Here is a 14,146-nt window from a genome sequence, read left to right as displayed (position 1 = left end):
TTTCATAACCTAAAATTAAGAGTTGAGAAACCCATTTCATTCTGTCGTTGCTTAACATAAAGAATAAAATTACCTCTCTTGGAATTCTCTTTGAATAAGGAACCAGAGAGCACAGAAGCTTCGTCGGACCACCTTAGACGACCCCCCTAAGCCCAAGCACTCAACATGGGTTCTTTAACGGAGACCGGATACACGAGAAACTGAGCGATGAAGGCTCTCCTTGGCCTCGGGTTTCCTTCGAATAGGTAATTCTTCTCTAATTTCCTTTTTTTTTAAATCCAATCTCTCTGTTCTTCGTATGATTTCCCTCGTTTCTTATCTGTATTTCGTAGTGTTTTTCTTGTGGATTCCTATGTAATAGCCTCTATCCACCGTCCCTCAAAACAGTGGGGATTACATGATTTTATAGTCAAAACTATTGGCTATTTTTAGAGTTTAATCCCGAGTAGGACACTAATATCGTGTTTGTTTGTTGTTTGCACGTTTGTTGGAGAGGCTCCACGTTCGTCGCGGTTGTTGCGTGAGAATCGGTGATTTGACCTGGGGCGAGGGACGCGGTGCTGTGATGTGAGGCTAAGGTTCCCAAGCCGGCCCTAAGTTTCATCGGATCGTGGGGCTCCAGCGGGACACGTGGGTTGATGCTGCTGGGTAGTTGGGCTACTTGGGTCACTGCTGCTGGGCCATATGTTTTGTAATGGTTTCGGGCTGAATATTCAGGCCTGCAAAATGAAAAATAAATTAGTGGTAATATATGTTATCTAATTATAATATATAATATGTGTATATTATGTATAATACACATACAACATATATTATAAATAACACATAAATCATGAAAATGCCACGTGTGGACGAAAATGAGTATCTACAGCTGCCCCTCTTTATCCTTTTTCGTGGAACGAAAAATAGGACAAAGATAAAAAGACATATTTTCGTTCGGTGGAATTGAAAAATTGACTCTGAAGGAATAATTCCCTGTCGAATTAAGTTGTGGATGGCCCCTCCGTCGCGAAGTCGATTCCATCTTGAAATGATATAGAATTGCAGCCGCAGTTCGAGATTTGAATCGGGATGCAACTTTTCCTTGCCCTTCAGTCTTCTTCTTGGATCGAAATCGAACTCAGAAATCTTCGTTGACAGATAGCTTTTCTTGACTTAAGCTATGTTGTTTGAAAATGGTTGCTTGTCACTAAGGCACGACTAACCCAGATTTTCTTCTCGACTTGAAAACTTCGACTGCAACCGGAAAGTAGTGTGATTGATTTGTCATCGAGCTGAATGGAATCGAACTCGACAATTTTGTTGGCATATAGCACTTCTTGCCTTGAGCTATGCTGTAAATTTTATTTGCCTCTGAGTTGAATATAATCGAACTTGAAGGTCTTTGATGACTGATAACCCTTCTTGCCTTGAGTTATGCTGCAAATGATGTGCTTTGGAGCTGAGCGTAGTCGAACTCGAAGGTCTTTGTTGACAGATAACCCTCCTAGCCTTGAGTTATGCTGCAAATGATGTGCCCTCGAAGCTTAGTGTAATCGAACTTGAAGGCTTTGTGTTTCAAGAGAAACATTTTCAAAGTTTTTTTTTCAAGAGAAATAATTTCGAGGGTTTTTTTTTTGTATTTCAAGAGAAATTGTCTCAAGAGGGACAAAATTTGTTTCAAAATAAACTGTCTCAAGAGAGACAAAACTTAGTTCTAAAAGAAACTGTCTCAAGGGAGATGAAATTTGTTTCAAGGAAAAGATATTCAAAGATTTTGTTTTAAGGGAAACTGTCTCAAGAGAGACAAAACTTGGAAACTGCCTCAAGAGAGACAATGGTGAGCACGATTCTCTTCATCGTGAAGTTGAAATTGTGGATGACCACTTTGTTGTGAAGTTGAGCCTTGTAATTGGATATCCTTCGTCGTGAAGTTAAAATCCAGTATGCTGTTTCGAGGCCAATATCCTTCGCTGTGAATTGAAATTGACTTCGAAATTGGAAAGTTTGTTGACATACACTCCTTCTCTGTGTTGGATATCTTCCGTCGTGAAGTTGAAATCCAATCTGGAGATAGATGTTGCTTGTGTTTACGATTCCCTTCGTCGTGAAGTTGAAACTGTGGGTGGCCCCTTCACCGTGAAGTTGAGCTAGAAATTGGATATCCTTCGTCGTGAAGTTGAAATCCAAGTAAGTTGTATTGTTCCGAGTCCAATATCCTCCGCCGTGAAGTTGAAATTGACTCTGGAACTGGGAAATTGTTTGTGAAGTTGAAACCGTGGGTGGCCCCTTCACCGTGAAGTTGAGCCATAAATTGGATATCCTTCGTCGTGAAGTTGAAATCCAAGTAAGTTGTATTGTTCCGAGTCCAATATCCTTCGCTGTGAAGTTGAACTTGTGTTGTCTCGAGTCCAATATCCTTCGCTGTAAAGTTGAAATTGGCTCTAAAACTGGGAAGCCCATTCTTCGTGAAGTTGAGCCTCAAAATGGCATGATATCCTCCGCCGTGGAGTTGAAATCGTGGATGTGTGGGTACGATATCCTCCGTCGTGGAGTTGAAATCGCGGATGACCCCTTCGTCGTGAAGTTGAGCCTTGACTTGGATATCCTTCGTCGTGAAGTTGAAATCCAAGTATTGTATATTGCGGGTGGACACAATTCCCTTCGCCGTGAGGTTGAAACCGTAGATGACCCCTTTATTGTGAAGTTTAGCTTTGAGCTAGATATCCTTCGTCGTGAAGTTGAAATCTACTCTCGAGCAAATTGTATTGCTTTGAGTCCAATATCCTTTGCTGTGAAGTTGAAATTGACTCTGAATGAAATTAGAAAGTTATTTGTCGACAGACAGTTGCCCCTTCGCTGTGAAGTTGAGCAACCTCCATCAATTTCTAAATGTTCTTTGAATCGAGTATCTTTCATCTTGAAGTTGAAACTTGACTCTAAAGCTGCAAAAATTATGTATGTGAAAAAAATGATGCTCTAAAATGCATGCATAATGAATTAGTTCTTGTTTTATTCATCTGACGGAATCTCATTTTTTGTCTGTTGGTTCCTGCACGTGGAGGAAAGACCTTCGGAAGATCTGATAATTCACATCAGGATATTGAATTCCCAAAGATGCCCCAATATTCGATGTTGAATCTCAAGAAATTCCTCAACATTTGATGTTAAATCTAAAAATATGCCCCAACATTTGATGTTAAATCTTTAAAGATGCCCTTATTGTTCCTCATTTCTTATTTCAGCATTGATTCTAAGTATGAGCTTTGTGTTTGAGAGCCACATGTCATTTACCAAGATCCACACTAGAGAGATTGTCTTGTTTTGAAAAAAATGTTTTTCTTTCTCTTTTATTTTCAAAGTTCTAAAAATATCAAAAAAGAGTTTCGAAAAATATTTAATCAAAAGTTTTGAAAATATTGCCCCTTTCACAGTTTTACAATTGAGACAAATCATAAAACTAGAGTTCATTGGATATCAAATAATTAATTATATTGTTAATCCTTCAATAAGTTATAGCTATTTGACACATGCCAATATCAAATCTATTTTTGGGAAATGGTTAAGTAAGGAAAGGATAAAAAAGTCTCAGGTTATTGTGTTTGGTCAAAGGTTTGGCATTTTTTGTTTATTTGATGCTCAAAGGTTTGATGGGGTAGCTTGCATGCTCCTCTATTGGAAGTGTTCTCTGATTCTCAACTTTTATGCTCACGCTCGGATTGTGCGATGCCTTATCAAGGAATTTGTGCGATCGCCTCAACTGCCCAATTTTTGTATTCGAGCCGCCTTTTTAGGTTTTCAACTCGAATCCTCCTTTGGTTTCAAGACGTCATTCGTAATTTACATCTTAAACCCCCCTTTGTTATTTTTCTCTATCATACATTAATTACACTGTTTTTTGCAAATAAAGATTAATCCTGATGGGCGGGATGAAATCTAAAGATAATCTCTTCTGTTTAGAAATCCATGTATGATTAGAATGGACTTTTAAGGCACGTAACGTAGGTCATGGTTTTATGGTTATGAAATAAAGGGATAAATAGGCCCAAACAAGTGTTTAAGGGCGATTGAACCAATGATCAATTCATTCTGATGTCTTTAACCATATCTTGCTCAATTTGAATTTGCTCGTATGTGTCTCTCTCTTGATGCTCTATGATCTTCGAGTGGAGTGATTCAATGATTCAGAAATGATTGTGCTTGATCAATCTCATTTGATGCTCTATGATCTTCGAGTGAAGTGGTTTAGTGATTCGAAAATGATTGTGCTTGGCCAATCTCATAGTTTGAATCTCGATGCGTGTTTGAATAGAGAGAATCTTTGCAAATGCATCTTGTCTTCTTTTTTCTTCAATTTTCCTTTATTTTTTCTCTATTTTTTCTCTCTCTTTTTTTCTCTTTTTTTTCTCTTTTTGTTCTGATTGAATCTTCGCACTTGGCATTTGGTTCACATTTCGATATCTCATCTGAATCAATGTGTTCACTCATGCGAGCATATTTTCTCTACCTTGCCCCCCAATGTGGAGGGTGATCCTTGGTTAGGGTTGAATCAGAAGAAAAATACTATAGGCTCAAAAGGGGACACAAGGGATATATATTTTCTCCTATTGTGAAGGGGTAAAGAAAGAAAGCCGTTCATTATTTCATACATGGAAGCTTTCACAGAAGAGGTATCCCCAGGGGGATAAATTTTCAGGATTAATTTTATTCACATGAAAACAATGTAATTAATGCATGATAGAATTATTTCGAGTGAATTCTTCTTTCTGCTTCTTGCCCCCAACATGTCTCAATGTTCAAGCTCCCTACGAGATGCCCCAAGTTGTGTCTTAGAAGAATGCTCATGTTCAAATGAACAACTCAATGCCTTGGGTTTTAATTGTATAAAAATGTTAATTTTGAGTCTAAAAAGACAATGGTGTGATTTTATTGACTAAAAGAAAGGTATGGGTGTATCAAAAAGATAAATGCATTGTTAAAAAATTTCAAAAGGGAGGTAATGCCAAAATTTGGTCTTTTTGGTAATGACCACGAGTTATTTTGGGTAAATAATCAAGGTATTTTATTTTGGGGTTTGAGACAGGATAAGAAAGGTCTAATCTTTTCATATGTCAAAAATCTATAATTTTTGAAGAATTAAAAGAATCTTTAATTCATTTAATATTCGAAGAACTAAAGATTAAAATTTGTTCAATTGCTCCACCTTAGAAAGTAGCATAAATTCAATCGTTTAAAAGATTAAGCAAACATGAAAGATCAAAGACGTGTTCAAACAAAACAATGCTCTAAGTGAAAATGGTATATGCAATGTCCCCTTTTCGGCTGTCAATGCCCCTGAATCCATTAGGTTTTGGATCTTGTGCTTCGGTGCCTTATAGTTCTTTGAGGAGTATCTGAAGCTTCCTATGTGGTAACTGCATACAGCTTCAACATCGTAGCCCTTAGGATATGGGGATTCTGTTTTCAGATCATCATGACAGGCTTTTTCCTACAATCAGTTAATCAAGCTTCCACTGTATTGATTTCAATTTTTTTAATTGTTAAAATCTTGCTTCTATGTGGTTTCACGTGATTATGACTACTTCATCGAATCCTCCATGAAACCATGAAGAAATTTCATGTTTATGAAAATGCTTAAAAATGAAATGTAGATGCAAAAATGCATGAAATGCTCGAGGCATTGATCCGAAAACATGTATGTTATTATAAATAATCCTTATTGGGGACAAAAATGTTTTATCTTTTAAGAGATAAAAATATCCTGACAGCTTCTGACATGTTGACTACTCTTCTTCCTTCGTCTGTCACCGGTTGAATAACTTGTTGAACCGCTCCGGCTTCTCTAGATGAACTGTGCAAATGTTGAGTTGCTTTTTGTACTAGTCCAAGAAGTCTTTAATGATTGCATCTCTGGAATTTATCTTCTGTTGAACATGTTCTCAACGAATACGTCATTGGAGCCCTCAATAGATAAGAACTATGTGAAATTCATTTGTATGTTTCTTGAATTCGTCAGCAATGGTCTCCAATTTTAGCTATCGTTTTGCCATTATTGTATTTGAAGGGACCCCCAAGATCAGTAACCTTCATCTTGCCCATGCAACCTTTGCCAGTCAGTTCTTCCAAGATAGAATTTTATTGTGCTTGATGTTAACCCGGTTCATTCTGAGTCCTTTATAATGCAGCAGAGTAATATACTCTTCAATTGTTGGCACTACGTCTTCTGGATTGAATGTGACACATAATCGCCTTGTAGACTGTCCTCTGCATTTCCATCTCTTGTATTACAACCCCTTTGTCCATTAATGCAAATTATTTATTTCTAACAAATACGTTTTTGGTGGATCAACACCTCTTTTGAATGATGCAAATGATGAAAATAAATTAAAAAATAACAAAAATGAAAAGAGTTAGTGAGACAAAAATAATTAAATCAGTCATGAAAATAAAAGTCCTACCCCGCATGATATATACCCCTCATGATATATACCCCACATGCTCATGATTCCTACTCGGACATGATCTCTATCCCGCAAGTTGATTTTGAACAAGTCATAACCGCATAAATTTCTATTTCACATGCTTTGAATATGAAATAAAGCATGAAATAATATCAAAGCAACCTAGGGTTTGGAAATAAGGTTTTAGGGTAGGCTCTAATTCCACGTACTCTCTCGGTTTAGGTTCTAAAAAAAAGGTACCCGAGTTCTCTTTGCTGGTGCCCCCTTGGGCTTGTCAGGCCCTTAGTCCTAAGCCCATTACAAGCTTGTGTGGACTAAGTTAAACTCGAGAGGATACATTCCCTTATGCCTATGCGGTGAATAAATTAACACGAAGACATAAGGTATATGAATCCCGAAGGCTACTTGCTAGGCTTGTGCGGTGAATAAATTCACACGAAGGCGTCACTTTCACCCCCAGTTAAAAAGGGTTCAGAGCTTGGGTATAGAGTCTTATATGAAAAAAGTTAAAGATCTGAAATCATTGAAAAAACGTCAGTACAACTATTTACTTGAAAAAAATAATCAAAGATAAATAATTGGAATCGAATAAATAAATTAAAATTAAAATTTGCAATTTTCGCTCAAAAAGACAATCGAAAATTAATTTTGGTCTGACTCACTTACATATCCCCAGCAGAGTCGCCAAGCTGTCGCGGCCGTCTTTCGGTTGGGCCTCGAATTGGGCTTCGACTTGAAATAATTGAGTTGGGAGTCGCCACCGACCACTTTAAAATGAATTTAGGTGTGTCGGACACCATCTTACCTGATCTACGTTGTACCAGAAACGTGTCGGGTTCGGGAGTCGGTTACGATCAATGAAGGATTAACACCCTTGAACCGCCCTTTCGGTACCAAATAATTTGCCGGTTGTCTTAGTTGCGAAAATTCGAAATTTAAATTAAAATCTAAAAAATCAATTCGAATCAATTACCTTTGATTGATTGAAATTACCCCTAAAAAGGGTCAAAAACAAGGTTATATTGAAAAATAAATATTAAATAAATCAAATAGAATAAATAAATAAATAAATTGATAAAATAACAATAAAAATGTTAAGAAAAAAAATAAAAGTAAAAAATGAAGAAAAATATTCAGTCTCAAAAAAATAAAAGTCTAAAAAAAGTCTAAAAAATATATAAAAAACAATGTTAAAATAAATAAGGAAAATATTAAAATTAAATAAATAAATAAAATTTTAAAGGATCAAAATAAAAAAACAAAAGGTTAAATGACTAAAATATCAAAAACAAAAAAAATTAAAGTACTAAAACATAAAAAATCAAATATTGAAAAGATTGAAATAATAATTAAACCAAATATAAAATAATGATTAAAATAAAAAATTTAAAAATAACAACCAAATTAAGATATTAAAGGAAATTCACAACACCATAACACGTCCAAACTGAACCCAATTTAATTAATAATTTTACTTTACCAATATATGACATAAAAAACAAAGTAACTAATCAATCCACCATTTCCACAGCCAATTAACCAAGAATCAAAAGCTTTTAATGTGTATTCTATGAAAAAGTCCAAGTGGACACATAAGAGAACAAAAGTATGTGGGTCCCCTCCCACTAAATTATATCTTTCCCAAGCTTTTTCATAACCCAAAACTAAGAGTTGAGAAACTCATTTCATTTTGTTGTTGCTTAACATAAAGAATAAAATTATCTCTCTTGGAATTCTCTTTGAATAAGGAACCAAAGAGCACAGAAGCATCGCCAGACCACCTTAGACGACCCCCCTAAGCCCAAGCACTCAACCTGGGTTCTTTAACGGATACCGGGTACACGGGAAACTGAGCGATGAAGGCTCTCTTCGGCCTCGGGTTTCCTTCGAATATGTAATTCTTCTCTAACTCCTTTTTTTTTAAATCGAATCTCTCTGTTTTTCATATGATTTCCCTCGTTTCTTCTCTGTATTTCGTAGTGTTTTTCTTGTGGATTCCTATGTAATAGCCTCGATCCACCGTCCCTCAAAACAGTGGGGATTACATGATTTTATAGCCAAAACTATTGGCTATTTTTAGAGTTTAATCCCGAGTAGGACACTAATATCGTGTTTGTTTGTTGTTTGCACGTTTGTTGGAGAGGCTCCACGTTCGTCGTGGTTGTTGCGTGAGAATCAGCGGTTTGACCTGGGGCGAGGGACGCATTGCTGTGATGTGAGGCTTGGGTTCCCAAGTCGGCCCTAAGTTTCATCGGGTCATGGGGCTCCAGCGGGACACGTGGGTTGATGATGCTGGGTAGCTGGGCTACTTGGGTCACTGCTACTGGGCCATATGTTTTGTAATGGTTTCGGGCTGAATATTCAGGCCTGCAAAATGAAAAATAAATTAGTGGTAATATATGTTATCTAATTATAATATATAATATATGTATATTATGTATAATACACATACAACGTATATTATAAACAACACATAAATCATGAAAATGCCACGTGGACGAAAATGAGTGTCTACACATTACCATAATAAAAAAAATGTTTAATTGTAAAAAAATATTTGAATTTTCTAAGGGCAAAAAAGCCTTAGTAGAGAGATAAAGGGAGGGAAGTAGGATGTTTCCCATTTCCACATAGCTGAAAGTTTTAATACATGTTTGGAGTCCGACGAATAAAGGGTAGTTATGTCGTAGGTCAGCTTAATATACGGATAAAGAAAGAATATTACCGAAAATATTAATATTTTTTTAATATTACCGGTAAAGTAATACCTAAAATATTATTTTTTTCTACTGGAAATATTAATTTCGCTATCTAATTTCCTGTAGAGAAATCGATAAAAAAAATAATATTTTAGATAGCATCCAATATTAATATTTTCGGTAAAAAAATAATGTTTTAAATAACGTTTTATCAAAAATATTTAAAAAAACATTAACATTTCCGGTAAAACTTTTCCTTAATTATATATTAGTTATTCCATACTTGATACATTCCGACCAACAAAGCAAAAGTAATCAATCAATGTCCACCAAAGCCACATAATAAAATGCCAAATAATTACTTTCGTATCTTTATTATTTTCAAGTTTAATATTTAAATTTTATGTAGTAATTTGATCTAATTTAATTTATTATGTTATCATATACGTAATTAATTTATTAATTAGTCAATATATTAATTCAATTGACAACTTTAATAAAGATTTATGTTAGTATAATGGGTTAGAATAATATTTTGATCAATTATTTTTTTAGTATAACGAGATGAGATATTGCATTTTTATTATATTTGGGTTTTAATTATTTATTATACTCGAGACATCTAAAGAGAATTATATTTTCTTTTATTACTGAAATCGCTTGATAGGTTCAAATCAAAATATTATGAATGAATCAAATTTTCTTTTAACAGTCTAAGTGATTACAAAGAAGACATATATCTTACATGTTCAACTATTTAAACTTGAATTCTTTAGAAAGAATAATATTTCTTTTTATCTATAAATAAAACAAGTTAAGAGAATTACACTCATAATTGATATATATATATATATATATATATATATATATATATAATAAATTAATTAAGTAATAAAATAAAATAGTGATGATTGTACTGAAAAATGAATTTCTTAAACAGGCCAAGCAATTATTTTAACAGAAATAGTTAAGAATGTTGATTATATTGAAATTATAAAAGTATGACATGTTATAAAGATTATATATGAAATTTAAATATAATAGAGGGACTGAAACAGAGGTTTGGCCAAATAAAACAGTGGAGCGACTTGTTCACTATTCAGATGGCGTCATGGTGATAAGTGATTTGCTGCTTCGACGAAACTATACCCCCGACTTCCAGAACCCCCACCATTTCCGCCAAACATCTCTCTCCTTTTTCCGCCACATCTCTCATGTGTCATGTCACGTGACGTAAATCTTTTACCAGAAATCAACGGCCATGATTTTCCCAATATTCTTCCTTTGACCACCTTGAAAGCCACCATAAATACCTTATCTTAATCTCTCTTCTTCCCTTCTTACAGAAAGAGAACAGAGGGGGGAAAACAATTAATTCTTTGACAGTTTTAGCTGATTTTGCTCTCTGGACATGAGTGAAACCATGTCTGATTGGCCACAGTTTTACGATCAAAATCTTTCCGATCAGGAGATACCGAATCGCTTTCGCGTTCTGACATCGGAATTGGTGTTCGGCGAACAAGGTTCCGATACTTCTGCCGTCGTCAACACTTCCACGGTCACCACGAGCTCCACTCAGGTGAGCTCCGGACTAGGTGGGGGTGGTCATTTGAGCCCCGATGGCCGCGTCGGGAAGCCAGCCCGAAGACGATCAAGGGCTTCAAGGCGAACCCCGACTACCTTGTTCAATACGGATACCACCAATTTCCGAGCCATGGTTCAACAATTCACTGGCGCGCCCACTGCTCCTTTCGAGGCGGGAGGTTCTCACTCCGCTGGGCCGAATTTCGGGTTCGGGTTCCAAGTTAACCCTAATAACTCCCCGATGCTTCCTCCCACCGGTTTTCACTTGCAATATCAACAAAATCAATTACTCCATCACCACCAAAACCAGCCGTTGATGTTTTCATTGAACAGAAACGATAACAATCCGGGAACAGGGGAGGTTTACTTTCAAAGAGTAGGCGGCGGCAACCCACGGGCGATCATGGAAGGTGGCGGTGCAGTGGCGGAGGGTGTTTCCTCACAGGTTCGTGGCTCTAGAACATCAGCCTCTTCCAATGATAATAGGGCTAACCCTAGGCTCATGTTTTGAGAATGTTAGGTACTGACTTCTCTTAGAGAGCACGTAAACGTCGACCAATGTATATATTCCTAGCAATTAATTAATGGGCTGTGGGATTCTTGTTTTCTAAAACAATGGGCCAATCCAATTTCAGCAAAATAATATATAATATTGCTATAATTTCATATTAATTGCTTCTTGCTTAGAAAATAAGAAAAATCGATGTGGTTTTACTTGTTAATTAAAATTTTGGGTACACTACATTTTCTTTAGTTATATTTATCATGTGCTCAACGAAAATAAAATTCAAACTCAAAGAAAACAATATTATGTGTAAATATACAATATTAATGAATAAGGTGGTCACTTAATTATTTTTTTATTGAAATTCAATGAAAATAACAAATTAATCTTTTAAGCAATTCTTGACCAATGTTTATAAATACAGTTTATAATATATATATATATATATATATATATGATAATTATTTAATATATTAATAATAAAATAAAAATTATAAATAAATTTAAGAAGCTATTATTATATTAAGTGCCACATTCTATCACTTTAAGGAAGTTCTATCTCAAAAGTCAAAATCACTTGTGAAATTCAATAAAAGAAAATAACTTGTTGGTCAAATGAATTTACATATAGGATTGCGGAGTAAATAATATATTAGACTTGTAATGATTTAAACTCAATCTGTACAATTCTATATCCAACATTATTATAAGATAATTATGTGGCTATCAAATGCCCGAGATATATAATAAAACATTCATGAGATTCTTGGGGACAAAGAAAGAAACGAGAGAGATCATTTCGTTTCATACCATCATAATATAATCGATCATATGGTCGAGGATCTTAATCTTGTGGTCTTAATCCTCGTTTGAGTCACTAAGATACCCACATATACTTCATTACTAGATTAGTGTCGAGGACACCTGTGGATGCCTCTAAATGAGATTTCTATGTTTTTACAACATGAGAAGCTATTTGACTGAAGCCCCTAACCCACAGGGTAAGCGAATTATGTTAATTCTTTATGATCCCTTTGTAATAGTACATGAGATGATTATGAATCCATATACAACTTTATAGGGGATGATTATAAATGCCTTTACAAGTTATAAAAGATGTTTTTAGGTGAGATTTTTCTACTGTGATGCTAGTCGGTTATATAAATTTATAATTCTCAGTCTAAACTGAAAAGGATGAACCGTTTCTAAGGTGATCTTGGGGATGCCTCTGCATGCTCAATGGAGTTGTCCCTAACTTGGATGCCTCACATAGTTAGTAAGATAAGAATGATGTATGGTTGTCCAATTGAGATGATAGAGTAGGAACCATCATGTTGTGTGAAGAGAAATAACCCAAAGTATCATAATGAAAATTAATCAATTTTAAAATATGGAATGCATCATGTTAAAAGGATCATTGTATGAATATGGTCTCTTTCTTCGTTTAAAAAAGAATAGAACTGACTCGTAAGAATATTGATTTTGAATGCTTAACGAAATTGTTCGTAAATGATAAAAATGATATACGATCCCCCATCTAAATTAATAAGGAAAGAGAACCATTGCATGAAGAAAAATGATATAGAATATCTAGTAAATTGTTCTTAGAACATAGGAAAAGATTGAGGTCATTGGATTGAGATCATTTTCTGAATGATAATATGTTCTCATGTATCATGGTATTCTTTCACTGAGATCTCATAAAATAAGAGCAAGATGTATAGATGTAGGTGTTGACTCCCCTTTGGTTAAGCATATTACGTATAAGAAAGCCTAAGGACCAAAAAAGTCGATCGTTTCTATAGAAAAAAGGATAGACTCAGTAAGTAAAAACACTTTTAAATAACTCACACTGTATTCCGAATTCATCGTTATATAACACTCACATGATCAAAGTCTGTCACTCCGAAGAGATTCTACCTCAAAGTCACTCATAAACCCTAATAACGAATAACTCATATAGACATGCATATTATAGTGCAGAATAAATATACTAGACTTGTAATGATTTAAACCTAATATTCATAATTCTATATCAATCCGATTACAGGACAACCACGCGACTATCATTCTATCAAATACTCGATAAATATAACAAAACATCTCTTGAGATTCTTAAGGACAAAGTAGAAAAGAAGAGCGTACCTATTTTATCTCATACCACTATAACATGTTTAACCGGTTGCTTTTTGTTCAAAATAGAATGAGTGTACTACGAATCTCTGATTTAATCGCATCATTTTTTATTATTATTTAAACAATTGTAAACAATTATCACTCGTTAAACATCAACTATTACCGTATAAAAATTAATTTTAAAATCAAGTAAAATTATACACCAAACATAATATAGTTTTTTAATAATATAATGGTTTTAATTAATCTTAATTAAATTTTAGACATCGAACAACACACATAACCGTAGTTTTCTCTAAAAAAATTAGTTTTCTTTTATTAGTGTGGTGCTATCTTTTTTCTTTTTTATCTTTGTTGATCTGCGACGACACCAACTTTAATGTTGGTTGTCGACTGTCGGTATTCTTTATTGTCTTTTTCTTTTTTATATCGTATCTTTATTTTTTTTTTCATTTTCACGTTTTCATCTGTCTTTAAGACACGTTTTCTTATGTTTTTGATAATGCTTTTCGATTCTTTGGTCGTATTTTCATTTATTTTTTTCTTCTAAATGTTGATTTGATATCGCCATGATCGATCAAGATGGCGATTATCTGATATCTTGTGATCTTCCCTCCTTTGGACCATCGGATTGGAATTGGATACCTGGTTTGCAATCTTGGATAGCTTTTTCACGACGCTCGAGTTCGATTTGTGGTTTGTCGGTAGTCTTTCAATAGTTCGATCCCTTTTTGTGGTTATTTTGTCGATGCAGTCGGATCTGTTTGTATCTATATTTGTTT

At 34.7% G+C, this 14,146-nt stretch overlaps 1 protein-coding gene across 1 annotated transcript; it reads left to right on the top strand.

Moving 5' to 3' along the window:
• The first annotated feature begins 4,639 nt into the window (after positions 1–4,639).
• Positions 4,640–11,357, top strand: LOC120166005 (VQ motif-containing protein 22-like). Its single transcript, XM_039175418.1, has 4 exons — positions 4,640–4,649; positions 4,920–4,923; positions 8,338–8,347; positions 10,524–11,357. Exon 4 carries the CDS (start codon positions 10,551–10,553, stop codon positions 11,232–11,234), a length of 684 nt encoding a protein of 227 aa, XP_039031349.1. The 5' UTR covers positions 4,640–4,649; positions 4,920–4,923; positions 8,338–8,347; positions 10,524–10,550; the 3' UTR covers positions 11,235–11,357.
• The last annotated feature ends 2,789 nt before the right edge of the window (positions 11,358–14,146 follow it).

This window comes from Hibiscus syriacus, unplaced genomic scaffold (genome assembly GCF_006381635.1).
Source record: "Hibiscus syriacus cultivar Baekdansim isolate YM2019G1 unplaced genomic scaffold, ASM638163v2 tig00111621_pilon, whole genome shotgun sequence".
Lineage (NCBI taxonomy): Eukaryota > Viridiplantae > Streptophyta > Magnoliopsida > Malvales > Malvaceae > Hibiscus > Hibiscus syriacus.
The sequence above is the reverse complement of the archived record's forward strand: the minus strand, read 5'-3'. Positions and strand labels throughout refer to the sequence as shown.

Bases quoted from the DNA above. Each gene is read 5' to 3' on its own strand.
- LOC120166005 (XM_039175418.1), top strand. From the start codon at position 10,551: ATGAGTGAAACCATGTCTGATTGGCCACAGTTTTACGATCAAAATCTT.